The sequence below is a fragment of the Impatiens glandulifera genome, chromosome 1 (genome assembly GCF_907164915.1).
Source record: "Impatiens glandulifera chromosome 1, dImpGla2.1, whole genome shotgun sequence".
NCBI lineage: Eukaryota > Viridiplantae > Streptophyta > Magnoliopsida > Ericales > Balsaminaceae > Impatiens > Impatiens glandulifera.
Window position 1 is genome coordinate 13170701 of NC_061862.1, and position 26571 is coordinate 13197271.

At 37.0% G+C, this 26571-nt stretch overlaps 1 protein-coding gene across 1 annotated transcript; it reads left to right on the top strand.

The window, feature by feature from the left end:
* The first annotated feature begins 7872 nt into the window (after positions 1-7872).
* On the top strand, positions 7873-23550 carry LOC124915977. The gene is made up of 6 exons (XM_047456749.1): positions 7873-8112; positions 8332-8505; positions 9025-9672; positions 10011-10594; positions 17797-17966; positions 23018-23550. The coding sequence occupies exons 1-6, from the start codon at positions 7873-7875 to the stop codon at positions 23548-23550; spliced, it is 2349 nt and encodes a 782-aa protein (XP_047312705.1).
* Positions 23551-26571: the final 3021 nt, after the last annotated feature.

The following is a 26571-nucleotide window of genomic DNA, read 5'->3' on the forward strand; positions in this document are numbered from 1 at the left end:
TAAAATATTAGTATTTACATTTCCCGCTATTCATGACAAAAAGCGGAAAACCCAATTCACGCTTTCGTAACTTCTTGTTTTTTTTATTTTATTTTTAGCAATAAACAATAACATCTAATAAAATTTGAAATATGAAAGTATTAATTAAATTTAATAAGTGTTAACATAATTTGTTTTTAAATCGGACTTTATTAAAATATAGAAAAAAAAAGTGTGATATAAAATCGATATAAATTCAACTCTATATTCAGGGATATATTAGTATAAATTTATGGTAAAATATATTGAAGGTGAAAATATATTAAATATATCATTTCTTGATGTCTCTCTTAGAATATATATATATATATATAAAAAAAGTTGAAACATCTATTTTATTTTATTTTTACTCTGATAACTTTTTTAACATTGGAAGGCGTATCGTTTATGTTTTACCACTCATATTGGAAATTTTGATCAAATAACCCTCAAAATAGGGTCATTCCCAAAACTAACCTTAAACATTTCAGTTTTTATTTTTAACATTTTTTTAAAAAATTTGAACACTTTCACCCTTAATAACTTTTTTTTTTCTTTTTTCTTTTTCTTCCTTTTTCTTTTCCTTTTCCCCCCATTTCCCTTTCTTCCCGTTTTTTCCCCTCTTCCCTTCCCCGTCGCTTGCTCTCCCCGTCGGTTGCTCTCCCCCTCCGACTCCCATGCCCCCACCCACGAAGGTTCCAGCCCCAACTGACGATCGCCCAGCATACCCCACGATCGTCGGACGCATACCGCGAGCCCGCCTAGCTTCCAGGCCAAACGCCGACTCTCGACGATCGCCAAGCCCCGGAGACGCTAAGCCCGACGTTCGCCTAGTAACTAAGGTTATTAATGCTTAGTTAGTTCTACTCCCCGATGATTTTTTCCGTTTTTTGCATGTTGAGTATGAAGTTTTATGGTTTCAGTTTAGGATTTAGGCTTTAGTTAGGGTTTATGCTTGAAATGCTTAGTTAGTTCTATTGTTTTGGTCCTTTGAAATGCTTTTATCCAAGAAATGTAGTTTAATTTGAATGGGGCGTGGGGGTGTGCGTGGGGCATGGTGTAATGTGTGGGGGTTGAGCGTGGGGTTGGCGTAGGGGTTGTGCGTGGAGCGTGGGCTTGGGCGTGGGGTAGTGCGTGGAGTGTGGGCTTGGGCGTGGGGCGTGGGGTAGTGCGTGGAGTGTGGGCTTGGATGTGGGCTTGGGCTTGGGCATGAGGGTGGGGGTTGTGCGTGGGGCGTGGGGTAGTGCTTGGAGCGTGGGCTTGGGCGTGGATAGGGCGTAAGGTTGGCGTGGATCGTGGGGTGGGGGCGTGGGGGTTGAGCGTGGGGTAGTGCGTGGGGGTTGAGCATGGGGTAGTGCGTGGAGCGGGGGTAAGGTTGGCTTGGATCATGGGGCGTGGGGGTTGAGCGTGGGGTTGCGTGTGGGGCGTGGGGTAGTGCGTGGAGCGTGGGCTTGGGCGTGGGGCGTGGGGGTGGTGCGTGACTTCAATTATTAATATGATTTTACTATTTTTGATCCACCAAACATTGTGTATATGATTTTACTGACTGTTTTTGCAGATGGCACCAAACGAAACCATTATTAATGATTTTAATGGCCGTGTTTCATGGAAATCCACCGGCCCCAGCTTGGCAAAGATAAATGAGATATTTACTCACCATGATCTTTTAGATAGGGCTTTGTAGACTCAATTCCAGTATCTATTCAAAGCCCCGACATTATATTTTTTAGGAACCATACTCCATCAGATGTTTATCAGAAAAATCAGCTCAAATTCGAAGAAGATAAGGTTCTTGGTCAATGGTTAGGAGGTCTACTAGGGCACAAAAGATTATGCATTGTTGACAGGCCTCAACTTTGGCAGATTTCCTTTGGTGGAGGAGGTGGAGGTTGAAGAATGTCCACCCCTTGTCCTCAAATATTTTAAGGGTAAAAAGGATGTTAAACTGAAAGAGCTTAAAGACATTTTCGTTGGATGCTCTGATAAGGAGGATTCATGGAAGATGGGGATCATATTTCTCATTTACTAGTATCTGTTCGTATTTGATAATAGGAGGAAGATAAGTTTCAGAATCTTTCACATGGTGGAAGACATTGAGATGTTCCTCCAATTTCCATGGGGAAATGTTCCCAAGAAGAAAACCTGGGAAAAGAAAAACATTTATGATGTCGCTTATACTTTACATGGGTTCGCACTAGCATTCCAAGTGTGGACCTATGAGCTTATCAATACATTCGTCCCCAAATTTTCTAAAAGAATATTGGAAGATGATCCTACAAGCCCAAGGATAGTGCTATATAAATTTTTTAGGAGTTATACCCTACCGGAGGTATCCACAGTCATTCAGAAGTGCAATGTTCGAAGAAAAATTGATGAGTCTGCGGAGGAGAAACGGAAGTACTCTAGGGACGACTTTGAAGATATGACAAGCAACATTTATGATGAATTCTTTGAATTTGATGGGAGGAAGAGAAAAATTAAAGTTTGTGAAGAAGATGAAAAACATGAAAGGACTCCCAAACCGTCGACCAAGAAGAGGAGACTTATTACTCCCCAGCTCCCTGAAGTTAACGATGAAACTATCCAAGATAACTCTCAGCAAATCCCTTTTACGACGACTCCTCAAACTGATGAAGACAATTTGTTGGGTCAAATTATTTTGACTAAGTGTTGAAATAATTTAACCACTGAGATTTTGATGATGAAATGACTTATGAGTTTTGATGCAGGTGTATTAAAACAATATTTCATAATACTTGGCTCTAATGAGGGTCATTAGACCGATTTTGGAATTCAATGCATAGAATTAGACGTACAGTCTAACTCATCGGAGTTAGACGTGTAGTCTAATAGACGTGTAATTAGACGGATGGTCTAATAGATACACGGAATTAGACGTAAGTCTAATGCATTGAATTAGACGTACAGTCTAACTCATCGGAGTTACACGTGTATTCTAATTAATGCATAGAATTAGACGTATAGTCTAACTCATCGGAGTTAGATGTGTAGTTTAATGAATGTAAAGAATTAGACGTAAGTCTAATGAATACACGGAATTAGACGTAAGTCTAATGTGTTCGAAATTAGACGTACCGTCTAACTCACCGTAGTTAGACGTGCAGTCTAATAGACTTGTAATTAAAGGGATGGTCTAATAGATATTGGATAATTAGACGTGTAGTCTAATTAATGAAAGTTAGACGTGCGTCTAACTCCTTCAGACAAGTCTGAAGTAGAACCGGAATTAGACGTGTAGTCTAACTCAGTGGAGTTAGACGTATAATCTAATGGTTATTGGATAATTAGACGTGTAGTCTAATTAATGAAAGTTAGACGTGCGTCTAACTCCTTCAGACAAGTCTGAGGTAGAACCGGAATTAAACGTGTAGTCTAACTTAGTGGAGTTAGACGTACAGTCTAATGATTATTGGATAATTAGACGTGCAGTCTAATTAATGAAAGTTAGACGTGCGTCTAACTCTTTCAGACAAGTCTAAGGTAGAACCAGAATTAGACGTGTAGTCTAACTCAGTGGAGTTAGACGTACAGTCTAATGCTTATTGGATAATTAGACGTGTAGTCTAATTAATAAAAGTTAGACGTGCGTCTAACTCCTTCAGACAAGTCTGAAGTAGAACCGGAATTAGACGTGTAGTCTAACTCAGTGGAGTTAGATGTACAGTCTAATGGTTATTGGATAATTAGACGTGTAGTCTAATTAGTGAAAGTTAGACGTGCGTCTAACTCCTTCAGACAAGTCTGAGGTAGAACTGGAATTAGACATGCAGTCTAACTTAGTGGAGTTAGACGTACAGTCTAATGGTTATTGGATAATTAGACGTAAGTCTAATTCTATTAGACCAGACGGTCTAATAGACGTTATTATTAAAAGGAGATGTGTGATTTCATTAGACTGATTTTACAAACCGTCTAACTGAAATACGTCTAATGCTCAGTTTAAGCAGTATGCTTGAAGCTAGAATTTCTCCTACCCACGTGTTATAGCTGTACCCTACTCCTGCTCCACTTTCTAGTGAAGATTAGTACAACAACTATATGCAACCAACCAAGGAATGCCACGTAAGAGAATTTTCCTCACATTACTTGTTTTGCAGGTACATTCCTGATGGAATATTCGGCGCACTACCAGTGATGTACGGCCACGATCATTGTGCTCAGAACCTGTTGTGTACAATGGAGGCTTTCCAATGGAAGAGTGCCACATATCATTCTAAAAGATTCGATCGTTAGCTCCTGCTCAGTATTTAACAAATCTAAAGGACAACGGATAATCTGCCTTACGAATTAGCCTTAGAGAACGAACAAGCAATCTGATTTTACAGAGAGAGAAACTACTCAATCATCTTGCTTACTAAATTCATACTGTGAAGCTGCTTTCTGATTGTACTGTGTGTGAATCAAGAGAGAGCTAGAATCAAAACACCTTTAGCTGAGTGATATTCTTCATCTTGTAATTGAACAAAAAGTGTTCTGTTCAATAGTGAGCTAAGTGTGTGTAAACTGTATTTGATTCGAATCATATTATAGTGAATCCTTCCGGTGGTTGGAAGAAGAGGTGATGTAGGAGAGTTTCTCCGAACATCCATAAACAAACTGTTGTGTTCTTTCATTTCTGTCATCTTCTCATATTTCATCTTGTGCTTCAAACCCGAGTATACAATTCCGCCTTGAATCTGTTTCAAGTGTTTACAAGTATTTGTGTAGAATAGAAAGCGAATTAAATCCCTAACAGGATTTCTTTCAAATCGTTTTTTATAAACCTTCATCCTTAGCCAGACCCCCGTCTCTATCGATAAAGCCGATCCTATCAATTAGTATCAGAGCAAGGTTTCTATTCTCAAGCCTTTCTTGAAATATGTCGACCATATCCAAAGATGCCAGTGCTACAACCATTCCAACATTCTCTCGAGAAAACTACATTGTTTGGAAGAAAATAGTTCGTGCTCATCTCTCTTCTCTTCATGATGACATGTGGAGCGTTGTCACAGAAGGTCCTATCAAGATTGATAAGGAGAAGGCTGACTGGACCGCTGATGAAAAGAGGCATAACAACCTCAACAACATGGCTCTTGATGTTCTGTACAGATCTCTCGATGACAGTATGTTCAACTACATTATCGAATGAGACACTGCCAAAGAGGTCTAAGACAGACTCACTCAACTGTGTGAGGGCAACGAGCAAACCAAGGAAAACAAGATCATGGTTGCCACTCAACAGTTCGACAGCTTCGAAATGCGTCCTGGTAAAATAATGAACGATTTCGACACCAGATTCAGCAAGATCGTCTCCTCTCTGTCTATCCTAGGCAAGACCTATAGCAACCGGGAGCTTGCTATCAAGGTCATGCGTACTCTTCCAAGAGAATGAGACATAAAGACTATGGCGATGAGAGAATCAAAAGATCTTAACAAGATCTCTCTCTTTGATCTCTTTGCTGACCTCAAGACTTATGAGTTCGAGCTGAACTGTAGGATGGAAGAAGATCAACCCACGTCCGCTATCATTGCCAAGGCGCTGGTGACTGCTGAAGAGCCACCAACCGCTCCGGACGTGAAGATGGCAGCTCAGCAGCTGAGCAGCGATGCCATGTCTCTCTTTGTGAAGAAGTTTGGCGACTTCATGAAGAAGAGCAACTCTAACTCAAACTCTTCAAATTCTAATGATAATAGAAAATCTAAAGCTAATGTTACTTGTTTTAACTGTGGTATTAAAGGTCATTATGCATCGGAATACCGGAAGCCAAAGCGTGAAGATGCCAAGGATGATGGAAAAGAGCTGAAAGCTCTTATAGAAGGTGACGGGAAGAACAGAGGAAGAAGCTGTGACTCTTACTTTTCATCCAGTGAAAGTGATGAAGAAGAGGTGGCTTGCTTCATGGCAAGAGAAGATGAAGAAAGAACTCAGGATTCTGAGGTATTTGACTTCTCTTCCGAAAGGTTTTCAAGGGAACAACTAGTAGCTGCACTAGATGACATGGTCATCGAGTACAGAAAGCTAGCAGAATCCCTAAATGAAACTAAATCTTCATCAGATGTAAATAAATCAAATCTGTCTAAAGTTGAAGAGTCAAGTGTTTTTAAAAAGAAGATTGAAAAGATCTCATATGAGAATGAGATGCTCAAGGAACAGATTCGAACCCTTTCATCTAAAAACAAAAGGTTAAACTATGTTGTTTGTGCATGGACAAGGTCTGAAGATGCTGTCAAATATCAGATCAGCATGTTAAAACCTGCTGAATCTAGATCCAAATTGGGATTTGATAGCAATGACCCTGACCTGTCTTGCAAAAAGTCAAAATCATATGACAAACTTAAGCCAATAAGTTTTGTCAAAGGAAGTGTGACTGACATTGAATCTGATCCTATTCATGAAGAAGTGACTTTCAAAAATGAAATAGTTTATGTTCCGCCTACTGTTAGCTGACTTAAGAATAAGTTAGAAGCATCTAACAAGTCTGGCAATCTAAAACCTGACTCTAAGTCAAAAAGTTTTAAAAGAAAATTTTCTTCAAAAGTTAAAGGATCAGTGGCTAGCAGGAAGTCATCTGCTAAGTCAAAATCTTATGCATTAATCACAACACAAAATGGGAAGTCCATCAGAATAACTCAGATATAGATTCATAAGGGACTAATTGATCGAGGACCCAATTAAGTATGGGTACCAAAATGTGTAAATAGTTTCTTTTGTAGGTGATGCAGGAGGATTGCAGGAAGGAATCTAGAAGAGTACTCTTCTGAGTACACAGCCTAGAAGATCAACAATGGCATTTGCCATTCTAAAAGAATAAATGTTTTTTTATTGTTTTTATTTGTTAAAAATATTTTTGGTCTTTGGACCACAAAAATTATTTACTACATTCTTATGTCCATATACATACTGAGAAGGAAAATTACTTTGGAAGTAAAGATACTCTCCAGACGAATATCCTTAATCGATCTAATTAGACAAGGGTGTCTAAAAGAAACAGTGTGTACTTAGACGTATTTTTGCTCAAAATCCATTCATCTAAGTCTACATGTTGAGATGTTATACCTACGCAATTAGACGGACACGTCTAATAGACGTTAGACGTTTTTACGTCACGAGCAAGAGGATGCTCACGTCTAATCAAACACACGTCTAACACGTGGTGTTTATGCGGAACTAGACGTACACGTCTAATAGACATTAAACGGATTTTTATAACACGGAATTAGACGTATGCGTCTAATAGACTCATCCGTCTAATAGATGTTTTGTTATATGGATTTGTGGAGTAAGAAAAACGTCTATCTACGTGCCGATTAGACTGATCAAGGACAGCTGTCCCACGATTGAGAGTCATTTACTTTTCCCGCTCAAAATATGAAACAGTCATCTCTTATTAACATGAAGACACGTGTCTCTCAAGTTTAGAGAAAATGACTGATATATCCTCATTTTTAATAATGACTTCTTGAAAAAGGACGTCTAACATTTATTAATGGGTCATACCCTTAAGAAGAGACGAATATTTTGTGTTTCCCTCTTCCGTCTATATAAGGATATTAGTGCATGAGTTTGAAAGCTTTCAATCCCTCGAAATCCTTAAGAACCCTAGCTCTCTTTGCATTTCTCTCACTAAATCTCTCTGAAATCTTGTGTCGTTTCATATTCCTTTGAAAATGGTGAAGAAAATCACTTTGGGTTACTGTACTTTGCAGGTGGACTTTCCATCTGTATACACGTTCGATCAACCGGAGGTGGCGGAGATGTTCCAAACCCTAGAATATTCTGGGTTAAGAAAGTATCTAGGAGGACCATTCATATTCTACGAAAACGAAGTTCGCGAGTTCTGCAAAACGGCAACTATGGTGGGTGAATCCATCGTAGCAACCGTCAACGGAATGAAGTTCTCATTCGATGAAGCAGTTTATGCGGAGTTCTTTGAACTTCCGACGGAGGGGCACTTATTCGACCTGATCCTTTCTTCAGAAATCATGGAGGAGATGAAGAGAACCATTTCTGCCGATGGTTCGATAATCCATGTAAATGGACTCAAGAAGGCGTTCAAACCGCATTTCATTCTACTGAACGACGTGGTGGCAAAGGCACTACAAGGGAAATCTGGCTCTTTCCATCTCTACAGTCAAGACCGTTTTGACTATATGTGTGCTATCTCAAAGGGAATCCAGGTAAACTGGGCTCATACCCTTTTCCAAAACTTGTGCTTCTCTATCTGTCAGACGAACAAAGAAAGCATAACGTTTGCGGCTCAACTAAGTCATCTGTTGAAGCATTTGGGGGTTCCTGTTGGTGAACCTGTGCAGATCAACTCTCCAAAAGTATATACTGCCCTTATAGTGGCTAACACACTGATGAGGTTGAAGAACAACCTTGAATCTGCATCTGGTGCTTCTAGTTATCAAACTGGTGGAAAACCTTCTACCCGATCCAAACCTTCTGCTTCTGTTATGTCAACAGGGGCAAAGAGAACGAAAACGGTGAATGAGTCGGAGGCCAGTTCCTCCAGTTTGAAGAGTTCAAACAAGAAGGACTCTAAATCTGTCGATTCAAGGTTAAGGCAAGGTCTAGGCGTACTTGCTGCAACTCTGATGTCCTCATTATCCACTCCCTCAACTATTTTGAGGAAACCTTCGAGATCTTGTGTCTAAAAAGAGAAGAAGACGAAGGCGCCCCGCGCGTCTAAATCTGTAAAGGTAAAGTCTTCCAAATCTTTGTCTGTTGTGACTAAGTTTAATGTTCCCGTAGTGGAACAAGCTGAATCTATATTTTCTCCCTTAAGGGTATGTGCTAAAGGGCCTGCTGTTGAGTCAGCCGGTCCAAATGATGAAACTGTTAACAGGATTGAGTCTCCTGTTGTTCAAACTGATCTTGTAGCCGCCGGTGCTACAGAGTCATCTCAATCAGAACAAGGTGTTGTTCTTACCCTTGTGGCTGGTGAACCCACCGTTCCAGTTCCTAAAGATTCATTGGTAGCTGGGAAAGTTGTTCGTATGGAGCTTCCTGCTGAGCTTTGTAAGAAACCTCAATCTGCGTTTGAACTGATGCGTTCCAGAAGACAGACAAGTGGAATCGTGATCGGTGAACCTAGACCTACTCCAAAACCCGTAGAGGTTGTTGGAAAAGGAAAGAAAATCGCAACTCAAGCTCCCGAAAAGGTATCGGAGGCAACATGGATTGTTGACCTCATCTTAGAGCAAGTTAAAGTTATTACGGTTGAGAAACTGGAGATTTATGAATCTTGGTCCATGGAGAGACTGTCATCCAAGTATAATGAATCTTTGCCAAACTCTGCTATAACAAAAGAATGGAAGAAGCGGGTGGCAAACGAAAAGAAAGTTCTGAAATGGACAAGAACTTCAGAGGTTGCTGAGTCTCTTAAGAGAAATGATTTAGTGGAAGTTTGTCTGTATGAAAAAGCTCTTTTCCCAATCTTCGAAGCTAGGAAAGCTAATTTCAATTCTGCTGAGAAAGGATCTGAAGTGGAAATGAAAGTTTTGAAGAAGCTAAACGATATCTTGGACAGTTACGTCTCTGTAGCTTCTCGACACATTCATGGCGCCGATTGCTCTGGCGCAGAACCTCTCAATGATGATGAAGCTATGGATATTCTAGATGCTGAGAATGATGCTGATGAGCTAGATGCTGCTCTCTTGATCGAATTCGGGAATCTTTCTGCCGAAGAGAGACGCATTCTAGATCTACCTATTCAAGAGATTCCGAATGAAGAAGAAGAAGTGATTGTCCAAGAGCCTGAACAAGCTCTCTTGAGATAAATGAAGAAGAAGTTCTTATAGAAGATGTGATTGAGGAGGCTGTTCAAGCTCCTATTGAAGAAAATGAGATGATAACCCCTGTTGCGAGAACAGAGGTTGTTCAAGAGAAAGTGGTCGAGGTTACTCATCCAGAAACTGTCAGATTTGAGGGGGAACCCTCCAAAGAAAAGAATGTTGAAGAAGGGATTTCCTCATCTGAGGAGGAACAGGATCAAAATGCTACATATAAGAAGCCCCGTCTATTTCCCGACACCATTGTGGGAAATGTTCACGAAAACATCAATATTCCTATTCACTACTCTGGAAATATGTATGAGAGATTTCAGAGAGTTGAAGATGAAATAGCTGAAGAAGAGCGAGATGAAGCTGCTAAGAAAGCCGAAATGAATCAACCGGAGCAATCCTTGCAGATTCACACAAACTTTGAGTCAATTCAGAGCATGGCAGTAGAGTTTGAAGAGATCTCATCTCATGAAGAGTCCTCTGCCGGAGGAAACAAGGTGTTAAGATCTATAAGGTCTATGCTCTCATCGATTCAGAAGACCATGACACAGGCCATGAACTCGAAGGAAGAAGAAAGAGAGGGATTTAACAAGATTATCAAGGTCCTTACTAAATTGGACAACACTTTGAAGAAGAACACATATGAGACTCATGTCGCAAATCTAAACTTCTCAAAGTTTGAAAAGCAACTCTTTAGCCGTCAAACTGAATTACTGGACATTGAAAGGCAATTCAATGATGAACGTCACAAGGAGACCTTAGAAGAATTTTGTCTAGTGAAGAATCACTGGTGAAAAAGTGGTCAAAATCGAGAGTTAAAACTCTCGGTTTTGACCCTATAACTTTCGTTGAAGACACCTTACCGAAGGTTTTAGTTACTCTCGCCATCCCTCGGTATTGACTCTCTCGGGATTTCCACAAAGAGAAAAACCGAGTTATATGAAAACTTTCGGGTTTTTCTCTTTTGGAAAAACCGAGGGTTTTACAAAGACCTTTCGGTTTTTCTCTTTGTGGAAAAACCGAGGGTTTTACAAATAACTTTCGGTTTTTCTCTGTGTGGAAAAACCGAGGGTTTTGCAAACAACTTTCGGTTTTTCTCTTTGTGGGAAAACCGAGAGTTATTACAAAACTTTCGGTTTTCCTCTTCGGGTAAAAACCGAGAGTTTTCCAATAACTCTCGGTTTTCTCCTTTTCAAGAAAACCGAGAGTTTTGTAATAACTCTCGGTTTTCCCACAAAGAGAAAAATCGAAAGTTATATGAAAACTCTCGGTTTTTACCCGAAGAGGAAAACCGAAAGATTTGTAATAACTCTCGGTTTTCCTCTTTTGGGTAAAAACCGAGGGTTTGTCATATAACTCTCGGTTTTCTCTTTGTATAAAAATCGAGAGTTTTTTAATATCTCTCGGTTTTTCCAAAAAGAGAAAAACCGAGAGATTTCAATATTACTTTCGGTTTTTTCCCGTAAATTTTTAAAAATGTGCGGATTATTTTGCTCGCAACCAAAACCTGTTCAGCCAAACCAATATATTAATGATAAAAGAAATGCAACATACATTAAACGATCACATTAATTGATCATGAACATTACAAAATTCAAAACCAAACTAATATTCCGAACAATCTGTTCTAAATTCAACCACTAATGAAAAAATGTTTTGAATCGAAACAACCTTAGCTTGTGGGGGGAGGAGGTGGTTGTTGCCTCATATACAATTCGATTCTCTCCATTCTTGCGTTCATCTCTAACTTCTCCCTCTCCATTTTTGCGGTAATCTCTAACTTCTCCCTCTCCATTCTTTCCACAATTTCTTCCTTTTCCGATTGCATTTCTTCCATTCTGCGCCTTCTTTCTTCATCCCTCTTCTCCAGTTCCTCCAGCTTGAGCTTCATTATTTGATTCTCTTCTAACAATCGCTCATTGTTTCGCTGTGAACTGTTTCCACTACGACGATCCTCACGAAAGTGTGTGGGCCGGACGCCTGATCCCATTCCGAACACTATCCCGTGTTTTTGTTGTCCGAACACCCTCTCCGTCAATTCGAAATCCGATATTCCCGGTTCGTTACTAACAACCTCCTCCATCTCAGCCTGCACAATTCAAATAAAATATCATTTCTATAATAAAAAACTAGGCATATTCAATTCACTTACAATTTTCTCTTGCACGTGTTCGTCCGGGACGGGTGTTGGGTTTTCTTGTGTCGGTTTTGGTGTACGGGTCCTCTTGAATACTTCAATTACAGACGGTGGCCGTCCCATTTCAATCGTCTGTTGAAATAAATGATTTATATAATTAATAACAATCTTTATATTAAGTTATTACAAATAATGTACTTACCAACTCGTCTTCAATTTGTGCAAACGGTCTACTTCTCGTTCGATGCGGGAATTTCAGATTCTTCCGGTTCTTAGTATTTGTAGAACTATGTCTCTATATTTGAAATAACAAATGAAGTTAGATTAATTAATATCAACTTTTATTCGAATTATGAAACCGTACCTTAAACGTTTCTGTGAAGAAATGGTTGCGACACACAAACTCCCAATCATCTCGATCGTAGTCTGGTGGAGGATTAGCCAATACCGCCGCCTCGTCTCCTTTGTGGACGCGGATATATGTCTTGTTCAAATCCGACCGCCATCTATCCCATATCTGATTGGCGTGTCCCAACCCGGTCTTTCGAAAAGACTCAATGTCACCATTAGTCGCTTCAAACGGATCCTGAAAAAAATAACATCCAAATGTTAAAAATAATTATTTAATGACGTAATGTATAATCAAGTAATAAGTATTACCTTGATAGCAGTCCACAGTGAATCCAATTGGTCTGCACTTAAAGCCTTCCACTTGAGAAGACGGTGTGAGACGGCTGCGGGGTCCCGGATAATCGACCCCACATGTCTAGACCACTGTGTTCTTCCCACGTCTGTACCGTCTGGCCTCCCATCCTTCTCTCTAAATGTTAGAGGGATCCTCGCCCCCGCTACCCTCTTAGACAGCGCAATATTCTTGTTCTTCCCCCGTCTCTTGCGGGCAGAAAATTCTTCAAAATTATCAAAATCATAACTAAATATGTCAATCAATTGAAACACTAACTAATTTGTAAACGAAATACTTGTCGATGATGGGTCGGGAGTGGTCCCGTGCTCCTCCTCGTCATCCTGCTCCTCGATAGGCTCCTCAAGACCCTCGTCTTCAGCCTCATCGCTAGGCACCATATCAGCGAATGTGTTCTCTATAAACTCTTGGAGCTCATCATCGTCTTCAGCCTCGTTTGTTCGGGGAGGCGCAGTAGCTATCAGGACCACAACAATTAGTGGTTGGTCTCTAGAAGACGATCCTCGAAGCTTTAACGACTCGGATTGGGCAAGTAGGTTTTGGTAGCTTTTATCCAATTTCTTGGGTGTCTTCCTCATACTCTTCCAAGTTGTTTTAGGACCTTCAGACATTCTTAATTCACACTATTAATAAAATTGAGTGAATAATTGAAATAAAGTAGTAATAAAAATGAATATAAAGTTAAAAACATAAATCTACCTAATTAATTAATCTGAACTATATGTTTGTAAACCGCGGTTTAATTTTTGTCACAATCTTCCAACCGGGTCGGGCTGACATATTAGGGGCGTAGAATACTTGTTTTGCTTGACTCGCCAATATATACGGGTCTTGACTTTGGGTTTTCAAAATTCTGTTTACATTTACACTTACGAAACCATATTTATCCACTTTCACTCCTAGTTCCCCCGAGTGTGTATCAAACCACTTACACTTGAATAAAACAACTCGTTTGTGAGAATAGTATTGTACTTCGATTATATCCGTCAAAACTCCGTAGTATGACATAGTTTCAGATCCGTTGTACCCCTCAACAACCACCCCACTATTTTGAGTTGTCAAACCTTCGTCGTGTTTTTCTGTACAGAATTTGAATCCGTTTACTTTACACCAAACATACATAGACGAGTACATACTTGGACCTTCTCCTAAGATCTTGAGGTCTCTTGATATGTCGTTAATTTCTGCTAAATGGGCGACCTATATATGTATCCGAAATGAAGTTGTTAATATGAATAAAAAGAGTTAGGATATATGGTTTGTAATTTACTCACTCGATGCTTGAAATATGCGGCAAACGTTTCTCCACTGGACTCGTTGTTATAATCTCTGCAAATAGATCGAGTATTAAATAGCACACTCTTTAATGCTAATTAGTAACAGCAACATTGAATCTTACATGTAAAAAGGTTCTGCTTCGGGACAATTTTTCAAAATGTAAGAATGAGATGTCACTCGATCAATATAATCCAAGTTGTATACTTTTCCGTTAGATAGGTCTTCCAATGATGCAAATATTGAAATGCCCGAGATTTCAGGTTGTGCATTTTCTTGATCTTGTTCCTCCATATACCTGGCACATAAACTAATACTTTCGTTAACAAGATAGCTCTCGCTTATAGAGGCTTCGGGGTGGTTATTATTCCGCAAATATCTTTTCATTGTACCCATGTAATGTTCAAACGGATACATCCATCGATACTGAACAGGTCCTCCAAGCAAAACCTCAAATGACAAGTGAACCGGGAGATGCATCATGATGTCGAAGATTGACGGCGGAAAAATCATTTCAAATTTGCAAAGTGTCAATGTAATATCAATGTACAATTGTTCCAGGTCCTCTTGAATCAACTCTTTGAAGCACAACAACCGAAAGAAACGAGACAAATTTACTAACGCATCATACACATACTCTGGAAGCAATCCACGAGTTGCTAAAAGAATTAGATATTCCAACAAAATGTGACAATCATGACTCTTTAATCCCGAAAGTTTTTTCTCTTCCAAATTTACACAACCCCTGATATTTGAGCAAAACCCATCAGGCAACTTGAGATCTTTCAAGAAGTTACAAAGACGTATTTTATTTTCGGTTGTCAAAGTGAAAGGCGCTTCTGGATAATGAACAACTCCTTCATCATTTATAGGATGTAACCATGATTTTATGCCTAAGAGTTCTAAGTCTTTACGGGCTTTAGGACCATCCTTAGTCTTCTCTTTCACATTCATTATTGTTCCCAACACGTTATCACAGATATTTTTCTCAATATGCATCACATCCAAATTATGTCCCAATAATAGCGATTTCCAATAAGGCAGGCGGAAGAAAATGCTAAGTTTGTTCCAATTGTCTCCCCGCATTTCATGATATATCTTGGTTCTCTTGCTCAGATCCGCACTAAGAATTATGTCTTCTAGGTCTCGTGCTTGCTCGTAACATTCTTGCCCCGTTAACAATCTAGGGGGATCTCTATAATCAGTTCGACCATCAAACGACTCTTTATCCCTTCTGTATTTGTGCTTCGGTGGAAGGAAACGTCTATGACCCAAGTAACATTGTTTGGAACCATGAACCAATCGAAGGGATACCGTGTCGTTGTTACAACAAGGACAATCGAATTTACCTTTCGTACTCCAGCCTGATAAATTCGCGTATGCGGGAAAGTCGTTAATGGTCCACAACAACGCCGCTCGCATGTTAAAGTATTGCGAGGTGTGTGCATCAAACGTTTTCACACCTGTTTGCCATAGTTCATGCAACTCTTCGATCAATGGCTGGAGAAATATGTCAATTGCATCTCCCGGACTCTTTGGACCCGGAATTAACATAGATAAGATGAAATTGTTAGAATCCATGCAAGTCGTGGGTGACACATTATAAGGAACGAGAATAACCGGCCAAACACTGTATGATTTTTTCCCATTTGCAAATGGCTGAAACCCATCGCTTGATAAACCCAGTCTTACGTTTCGAGATTCTGAAGCAAAATCTGTATAATTTTCATCAAACGTCTTCCAAGTTAAGGAATCAGCGGGATGTCTCAACGTATCACTATCAACTCTTCCTTCTTTATGTCATCTCATCATTGGAGCCGTTTTTGAGGACATGTATAGTCTTTGCAGTCTTGGTATTAAAGGGAAATATCTCAACACCTTTTTTGGAATGAATTTCCCGTTTTGCTTCTCCCGAACTGTCCCACTTGTTTGGTCGACTTTCCATCTTGAAAGACCGCAAACTCTGCAAGAATCTTCATTTATGTCGTCCTTCCAAAATAGCATACAGTAGTTCTTACATGCGTCTATCTTGTCATATTTTAGCCCGATATTAGCAATGAATTTTTTACTTTCGTAGTATGAGTTTGGCAATTGAGCGTCAATCGGTAATATGTAGTCTTTAAGCAGACGCAGCAACATATCGAACGAAGAATTCGTCCATTGACATACATTTTTTATGTGAAGTAGTTTCAGTAGTGCCGATGATTTCGTTATTCGAGCACCTTCATACAATGGTCGTTTGCAATCATCAATCAATTTATAAAATCTATGCGCATCTTCGACTGGTTCATCGTTGCTCGGGACGTTATTAACGTTGGGGAACAAATCGTTTATAAATTCGTGCATATAACGTTCTTCGTTGACCTCTTCATTAACTGTATTATTCATCTCCGGTCTCGCATCGTTGAATTCCGGCACGGCATCCTCCGACTGATCATCGTCATCATCATCATCGAAGTCATCGGCATCTTCATCGACATCGTCATTCACCACTTGAGTAGTACGTCTTTTTTCCCCATAAAAATACCAATACTCGTAATGCACATTTGTTCCATAAACGATGAGGTGAGTCTTCACTTCGTCTATTTCCATAAACGACGTGTTCAAGAATTTCACGCAGGGACATTTCACGGTTTGTCGAGATGTACTCCTAACAGCATACTCGAGGAATTTGTCAACGCCTTCCTCGTAATCTGGATGATCTCGACGTAAGATCATCCAGCTTTTATCGGGTACTTCCATATTCCTAATAAAATGGAAAACAACCCGCATTATTATTTACTTAAATTTGTCTAAATTAATTAGACTTACATAATGCTAACATAATTTCTATCTAATGTCTCATTATACAACCAAAATTCAACATACATATAATCTAGAATTATATCATTCATACACCTTTCGAAGCAATCAAATATAATCCAACATAATTTTATTCATACATAATTCATTGCATTTAACAATTCTAACCTACAATCAAATCTAATTCAAACCCAATCTAATCCAACATAATCTAAAAAACTTAATACCTAATCTAACATAAATCAAATCAAACAAAAATATCACTTAAATCTAACATGAAAAGCTAACATAATCAAACATAAATCAAACATGATACCTAATCTAACATAAATCTAATCGAACATAAATCAAACTTAAATCTAACATGAAAAGCTAACCTTGCACAAAAAGAAGAACTAACCATGCACAAAAAGAGCAACGAAGAAGAGCAGCGGATGTAGATTGACGGGCGGGCAGGGGGCGACTGAAATTCGTAATCCAAACCTAAAAACAATAAATTACACCCAAATCACAATCAAAACAAAATCAAACCAAAACCTAAATGAAACAACATATAACACAAATGAAACCAAACACAATAAAAAAAATCAAACCAAAACCTATATGAAACAACATCTAACCCAAATCAAACCAATCACAATCAAAACAAAATCAAACCAAAACCTAAATGAAACAACATCTAACACAAATCAAACCAATCACAATCAAAACAAAATCAAACACAAATCATACCAACCACAATCAAACCTAAAACAAAATCAAACCCAAATCATACCAACCACAATCAAACCTAAATCAAAATTAAACCCAAATCATACCAACCACAATCAAACCTTAATCAAATTGTAAAATCAATTCGAAAATTTAATCCAATAACCTAATCTTAAACTTATAACCTAATTTAACAATAATATATACATAATCTAACAATAATCTAACCTAATTGCAAAAATCTAACAAAAATCTAACCTAATTTCAAAAATCTAACAAGAATCTAAAATTAATCTAACCTAATTGCAACAATCTAACAATAATCTAACCTAATTGCAAAATAAATTATAAACTTACCTTGCAGGGCGGCGGCGGCAGAGGAGATTCTTCAAGTTTCGGCGGCGGCAGAGGGCGATTCTTCAAAGGCTACGGTGGTCTTCGGCAGGGCGGCACCGCAAGGTCTTCGGTGGTCTTCGGCAGGGCGGCGGCGCAAGGTCTTCGGTGGTCTTCGGCAAGGAGGCGGCGCGGCGTCTTGTTCGTCGGGGAGAGAGAAGAGGGCGGCAAAGATGAGAGGAGAAGAGAGAAAAGAAATCGGGAAAGAAGAAGAGAAAGAGGCGCGATTTTTTATTTTTATGATGTCATTTTCGAGAGTTTTATATACAACTCTCGGTTTTGACCCTTATTAAAACCCGAGAGTTTTATATACAACTCTCGGTTTAGATGGATATTTCCGAAGGTTAAATATATAACTTTCGGGATTATCACTTCCAAATTTGTTAAATTCTTTTGTTTCTCATCTTCTAATGACCTTTAACAACATTGATTAAACACATTTGTTATCCTTACAATATTGCACAATCCATATGATCAAACATTACACACATTCTTAACATAATCAAACATAAACATTCAAATACACTTCTCTATAATAATAAAACACAATCATAAACATTTCAACATAAAACACAATATTAATTTTTAAAATATAACTCACACTTGATTATATTAGTTAGGAGTCTATATTGGAAAGAAAAAATACTCTAATTTAAAAAATTGAAAATGTAAAAACCGAAAGTTATATAATTAACCTTCGCAAATACACATAAAAACGAAAGTTGTATATATAACTTTCGGTCTTGAGAAGTATAAAACCCGAAAGTTTTATATACAACTTTCGGTTTAGATGGATATTTCCGAAGGTTAAGTATATAACTTTCGGGATTATCACTTCCAAATTTGTTAAATTCTTTTGTTTCTCACCTTCTAATGACCTTTGACAACATTGATTAAACACATTTGTTATCCTTACAATATTGCACAATCCATATGATCAAACATTACACACATTCTTAACATAATCAAACATAAACATTCAAATACACTTCTCTATAATAATAAAACACAATCATAAACATTTCAACATAAAACACAATATTAATTTTTAAAATATAACTCACACTTGATTATATTAGTTAGGAGTTAAGATTAGTGGCTTAAAAACAAAATAATTTAACAAATTAGGAATTGTCAAAACCGAAAGTTATAACATTAACTTTCGTTTTTTATGTGTATTTGCGAAGGTTTTACATATACCTCTCGGTCCTGACCATAAACAGAATGTTTTTGGGAAGGGTTAAAACCGAAGGTTTATTTGAAAACCTTCGGTTTTTACCCTTCCCCATACTTAGAAATTTTTTAGATTTTTTTAATCATTGGTCATAACCGAAGGTTCATTTGAAAACCTTCGGTTTTACACTTCCCCATACTTAGAAAATTTTCCGATTTTTTTAATCATGGGTCAAAACCGAAGGTTCATTTGACAACCTTCAGTTTTTACCCTTCCAATACTTATAAATTTTTTAGATTTTTTTAAACATGGGTCAAAACTGAAGGTTTATTTGAAAACCTTCGGTTTTTACCCTTCTCCATACTTAGAAAAAAATTAGATTTTTTCATACATGGGTCAAAACCGAAGGTTTATTTGAAAACCTTCGGTTTTTACCCTTCTCCATACTTAGAAAAAAATTAGATTTTTTCATACATGGGTCAAAACTGAAGGTTTATTTGAAAACCTTCGGTTTTTACCATTCTCCATACTTAGAAAAAAATTAGATTTTTTCATACATGGGTCAAAAACCGAAGGTTTATTTGAAAACCTTCGGTTTTTACCCTTCTCCATACTTAGAAAAAAATTAGATTTTTTCATACATGGGTCAAAACCGAAGGTTTATTTGAAAACCTTCGGTTTTTACCCTTCCCCATACTTAGAAAAAAATTAGATTTTTTTAAACAGGGGTCAAAACTGAAGGTTTATTTGAAAACCTTCGGTTTTTACCCTTCCCCATATTTAGAAAAAAATTAGATTTTTTTAAACAGGGGTCAAACCGAAGGTTTATATGAAAACCTTCGGTTTTTACCCTTACCCATACTTAGAAAAAAATTAGATTTTTTCATACATGGGTCAAAACCGAAGGTTTATTTGAAAACCTTCGGTTTTTACCCTTCCCCATACTTAGAAAAAAATTAGATTTTTTTTGGGTTTTTTGGGAAGGTAAAAATCGAAAGTTCTTTGTAGAACTTTCGGTAATAATGAATAAACCCAAAGGATTTACACCCCACTCAGAATCTATTTTTAATCCCGAAGGATTTGTTCCTCTCGGGAGTATTTAAGAGAGGTTTACAAAACCTTCGGGAAAAACCGTCGGTAAAGATCCTTTTTTTACCAGTGAATCAGATGGTGGAAATTCAGGGTTGTTTAAGTAGAAATGACAATAAACGACAAGAGTTTGCTGACTCCATTGCAAGGAAGTTTCAAGCAAAGGAGGACGCAAAGGCCAATGCTGAATGTGCTCAACCTCGACCAGCTCAAGGTGAGTCAAGTAGAAGAAACGATGGTGTGTCAACCGGAACAAGATCCAGGCGAGCTCCAAGCACCGATGACAATCCTAGGCCAACCAAGAGAGGTGGAGGTCGAAGCGGTGGTGAGCGTGGAGGTCGAAGTGGTGGTGGCCGGAGTAGGCTATCCAATGTTGATCAATGTGGACGTGCTAGTGGTGGTGAACGCGGTGGAAGATCAAGTGGAGGCAGTCGTGGTGGTCGCGGCTATCCTTCTTATCTCAACATGCTTCCCGGTCAAGAAATGAGTCCAACCGATCCTCGAGTTAAAAGGGAAGAACAATGATCTCTTTTCTTCTACTTTATTTAACTCTATCAAACAATATTTCTTTTATGGTTTTTCGAATAGTGGTTTTAGATGTATGATGTAAGTGAACAAGGGTTTTGTTTATTTATATGATGAATGCATATTTTGGTATATGTATGCATGTTTCCAATTTCTTCATCAAAAAAGGGGAAATTGTTGGGTATAATTATTTTGACTAAGTGTTGAAATAATTTAACCATTGAGATTTTGATGATGAAATGACTTATGAGTTTTGATGCAGGTGTATTGAAACAATATTTCATAAGACTTGGCTCTAATGAGGGTCATTAAACCGATTTTGGCATTCAATGCATAGAATTAGACATACAGTCTAACTCATCGGAGTTAGACGTGTAGTTTAATAGACGTGTAATTAGACGGATGGTCTAATAGATACACGGAATTAGACGTAAGTCTAATGCATAGAATTAGACGTACAGTCTAACTCATCGGAGTTAGACGTGTAGTCTAATGAATGCATAGAATTAGACGTACAGTCTAACTCATCGGAGTTAGACGTGTAGTCTAATGAATGTAAAGAATTAGACGTAAGTCTAATGAATACACGGAATTAGACGTAAGTCTAATGTGTTCGAAATTAGACGTACCGTCTAACTCACTGAGTTAGACGTGTAGTCTAATAGACTTGTAATTAGACGGATGGTCTAATAGATATTGGATAATTAGACGTGTAGTCTAATTAATGAAAGTTAGATGTGCGTCTAACTCCTTCAGACAAGTCTGAGGTAGAACCGGAATTAGACGTGTAGTCTAACTCAGTGGAGTTAGATGTGCAGTTTAATGGTTATTTGATAATTAGACGTGTAGTCTAATTAATGAAAGTTAGACGTGCGTCTAACTTCTTCAGACAAGTCTGAGGTAGAACCGGAATTAAACGTGTAGTCTAACTCTATGGAGTTAGACGTATAGTCTAATGGTTATTGGAAAATTAGATGTGCAGTCTAATTAATGAAAGTTAGACGTGCGTCTAACTCCTTCAGACAAGTCTGAGGTAGAACCAGAATTAAACGTGTAGTCTAACTCAATGGAGTTAGACCTACAGTCTAATGGTTATTTGATAATTAGACGTGTAGTCTAATTAATGAAAGTTAGACGTGCGTCTAACTCCTTCAAACAAGTCTGAGGTAGAACCGGAATTAGACGTGTAGTCTAACTCAGTGGAGTTAGACGTATAGTCTAATGGTTATTGGATGATTAGACGTGTAGTCTAATTAGTGAAAGTTAGACGTGCGTCTAACTCCTTCAGACAAGTCTGTGGTAGAACCGGAATTAGACGTGTAGTCTAACTCATTGGAGTTAGACGTACAGTCTAATGGTTATTGGATAATTAGACGTAAGTCTAATTCTATTAGACCAGACGGTCTAATAGACGTTATTATTAAAAGGAGATGTGTGATTTCATTAGTCTGGTTTTACAATCCGTCTAACTGAAATACGTTTAATGCTCAGTTTAAGCAGTATGCTTGAATCTAGCATTTCTCCTACCCACGTGCTATAGCTGTACCCTACTCCTGCTCCACTTTCAAGTGAAGATTAGTACAACAAATATATGCAACCAACCAAGGAATGTCACGTAAGAGAATTTTTCTCACATTACTTGTTTTGCAGGTACATCCCTGATGGAATATTCGGCGCACTACCAGTGATGTACGACCACGATCCTTGTGCTCAGAACCTACTGTGTACAATGGAGGCTTTCCAATGGAAGAGTGTCACGTATCATTCTAAAAGATTCGACCGTTAGCTCCTGCTCAGTATTTAACAAATCTAAAGGACAACGGACAATCTGCCTTACGAATTAGCCTTAGAGAACGAACAAGCAATCTGATTTTGCAGAGAGAGAAACTACTCAATCATCTTGCTTACTGAATTCATAATGTGAAGCTGCTTTCTAATTGTACTGTGTGTGAATCAAGAGAGAGCTAGAATCAAAATACCTTTAACTGAGTGATATTCTTCATCTTGTAATTGAACAGAAAGTGTTCTGTTCAATAGTGAGCTAAGTGTGTGTAAACTGTATTTTATTCTAATCATATTATAGTGAATCCTTCCGGTGGTTGGAAGAAGGGGTGACGTAGGAGAGTTTCTCCGAACATCCATAAACAAACTGCTGTGTTCTTTCATTTCTGTCATCTTTTCATATTTCATCTTGTGCTTCAAACCCAAATAAACAATTCCGCCTTGAGTCTGTTTCAAGTGTTTACAAGTGTTTGCGTAGAATAGAAAGCGAATTAAATCCCTAACAGGATTTCTTTTAAACCGTTTTTCATAAGCCTTCATCCTTAGCCAGACCCCCGTCTCTATCGATAAAGCCGATCCTATCACAATTCTATATCTTGTGCACCCAATCGAGTGTCTCAAGCCCATACTGATGCCAAACTTGATGAGCTGACAAAGGATGTAAATGAGATTAAAACTGAAGTCAAGCTCATTAAGGAGAATCAACAATTTATAATAACATTATTGGGTGAAATAAAGGAACAAAAGAATAGTGGAGGGGAAGAAAAAGAAGAGGCAGGTACTAGTGCACTTGATACTGAGAAGAGGACGAGGACGAAGACGAAGAAGAAGAATAATGATGTTGCACTTGATACTGAGAAGAGGACGACGAAGAGGAAGAATGATGATGTTGCACTTGATAATGAGAAGAGGACGAAGAGGAAGAATGATGAGGTGATGAACAAGTGGAATAATGATGAGGAGATGAAGAAGAGTAAGTACGATGATGTTGATGAGATTAAGAGAAAGAAGAATGAGAGAAATGAGAGGCAGGAGAGGCTGACGAACTTGGCAAAGAAGAGGAAGACTGATGAGTTGGCCAAGAAGAGGAATACGGATGATGAGTTGGCCAAGAAGAGGGAGTTGGCCAAGAAGAGGAAGTCGAAAAAGGTATAATTGCACACCCTCACGCACTACCCCACGCAAACACTTGAGTCCCACGCACACACTTGAGTCCCACGCACAACAATTGCACTCCACGTACTACCCCACGCCCCACGCACAACAATTGCACTCCACGTACTACCCCACGCCCCACGCACTGTTGGAATTTTTAAACTAATTCTATAAATTCCATTAATGAATGGAAATTAGAATGTGGGTAATAAAATTAAATCAAATTCAAACGTGAATTAAAGGGTGAAATTTGATCCAGATGTTTGAATTAATTAATTTAAATTAATTAATTAAAATGAATTGATGACCAATTAACAAAATGTTGTTAATTTATAGCGTGACTTACATGAGTTTGTTATTATTATTAATTATTATGATAATTTAATATTATTATTAACAGATTAAAAAACCATGTAACGTGAGTATTGCAAAATAAATGTCTTCATTAATTTTGGCAAACAATTACCCTTCATCAAGAAGAAATATCAAGGCAAATGAAGAGGCAAGCAATGCCAACCGTTGGATCAATTGATGATTTAATTAACTGTTTATTATTTCAACAATCTAAATAGTCATTCTATCCCACACCATCCAATGGACAAAAAATACACATCACTCCATCCTTAATTTTTTTCTCACTCTAGAATTCCAAAAGCCCTCTTCTTATTTTGTGAGTGTTCTACGAGTTTTTCGCTCGATATTTTCCGTTGAAACCCGGTGATAGTTCAGGTACACTGATCAAACTCGACGAGTAGTGATTTTAGTGCAATATCACTACTGGATTCGTTGTACCTTGGGAGACAGCCATCTATGATAAGCTTCAGCACAAACGGGAGACAATGAAACTGTTTTAAGGGAAATGTGTCTAACACATGCCTCGAATCAACATCTCAATCGGTGATTTCGTTCTTCATATATTTTATTTGTTTCATTTATTTGTACATCATTTTATATATATTTCTGTAATTTATTTCAAGACAATATTTCTAACAATCGTAAAACAGTTTCATGTGCTAAGTTATTTAGTAGCTTGTGCCATCAAAATTTTTGTCTTTGATATTTCAGGAATACGAGTTATGATGTTATAAACCAGATGATCGATTATTTTGACAAGATAAAGTTGTTAATCTAAAGGAATAGAAGAATCTACAAATAAAGATAAGTCTTTATTATATATATATATATATATATAATGTTAATTATTATTAATATTATTTGTATGAAAGCTTACATTTATAAGCTAATATTCTAAAGAAAAATGATGTATATTTATTATACAAACGTTTTTTAGAAAATAAATTAGAAAACAATAATTTATTTAATTTTTAAATAAATGTTTGTTGGTTATTAAAATTATTAATAATAATGAATAAAAATAAGAAAGTAACTAATATGTTAGCTTTCAATTTTCAGAAAATTAATGGTGTTAAAATTAATTATAATTGAAACATATGGTTTCAGTTTTAAAATAATTAATTATTATATATATACATTCTTAAATTAATTAAGTTTGATAATTAATAGAATGTGATATTAAGATTAATAACTAAGAAGAGATAATATATTTATTTATATAAGTATATATATTGTCTTATATATTATATTATAATTATATTATATTATAATTATGATGTTAAGTTAAATGTGTAATATATTTATTTGTTGACAGAGTTTAGTCAAATATAAAATATAATTTGTCTCCGAAAAGAAGACAAATTGTTGTAAAAGTGCTAGAATGATGAAAGGGCGCATTGGCGCAGTGGTTCAAAGTCCAGACACAATTGTGCGTGGGGGAAGGGGATTTGCTAAAATGACTATGGTCATTGTTGTTAAAAACTATTCCAATTTCTTGTTTAGAAATTGTGAGTTGAATGGGGGTAGACAATGATTTCTTTAAATCAGACTAGCTAAAATGACTTTAGCAACCATTCCAATTTCTTGTGTAGAAATTATGAGTTGAATGGGATAGTCAATGATTTCTTTATAGAAATCATACTTGTTAAAAGTCATTGATGTCGAAACCATTCCAAATTCTTGTGTAGAGATTATGAGATGAATGGGTAGTTAATGATTTCTTGGTAGAAATCAGACTCGTTAAAATGACTTTATCCATTGATGTTGAAGATGAATGGAGTATTTGATAATTTCTTTATAGAAATCAGACTTGAGTCATTGATGTGAAAATCATTATAATTTCTTGTGTAGAAATTATAAGATTAATGGGATCGATAACAATTTCTTATAAGAAATCTGATTTGTCAAAATGATATTAATCATTATTGTTGACATAATTATAATTTCTCATGTAAAAAATTATGAAATGAATTGGGAATCCTAACGATTTTTTATGTAGAAATTTAATTTGCTAAAATGAATTTGTCATTTATATTTTGAAGCATTTTAATTTCTTTTATAGAAATTATGTGATTAATAATGACAGAAAATGAAGGTCATATGTATAATGAGATTAAATAAGTTGTTTGTGTTAGAACTTAGTCTAATCATGTATTTAAAGAGACTCGACTATGTTCGTCAAAATTGTCTTCGCCAAAATTTGTCTCGGTGAGAACAATTTTCCCAGATTTATTTTGAGCATGCATAGTTGCTTCACGCCGATTATTGTTCAAAACATGGCAATGCAAGTGCTTCGATTAAGACATAAAATATATTTGTAGTTATATTTAATTTGATTATGTTGCTAAGTGATTATTAATATAAATCATGCATATTAGCTAATAATGTGATGATTCATGTTCATTCATAATAAGTATGATCATCTAGAAATTTATATACATATATAAATAAAGATTTATTTTCTATCTATTTTATTTTAATAGATAATTTTGAAATTTGTCACAAATTATGTGTTCTTTGATGGACAAAGATTTCTTATAGAATGTTAAAGGTCATCTAATTAATTAAGAAACGAATAATTGATGACATGAATATTTATTTATATAATTAGTTAGTTTTGCATTTGATTAAAGATAAATGATCAACATTCTAATTAAGTGTAATAAT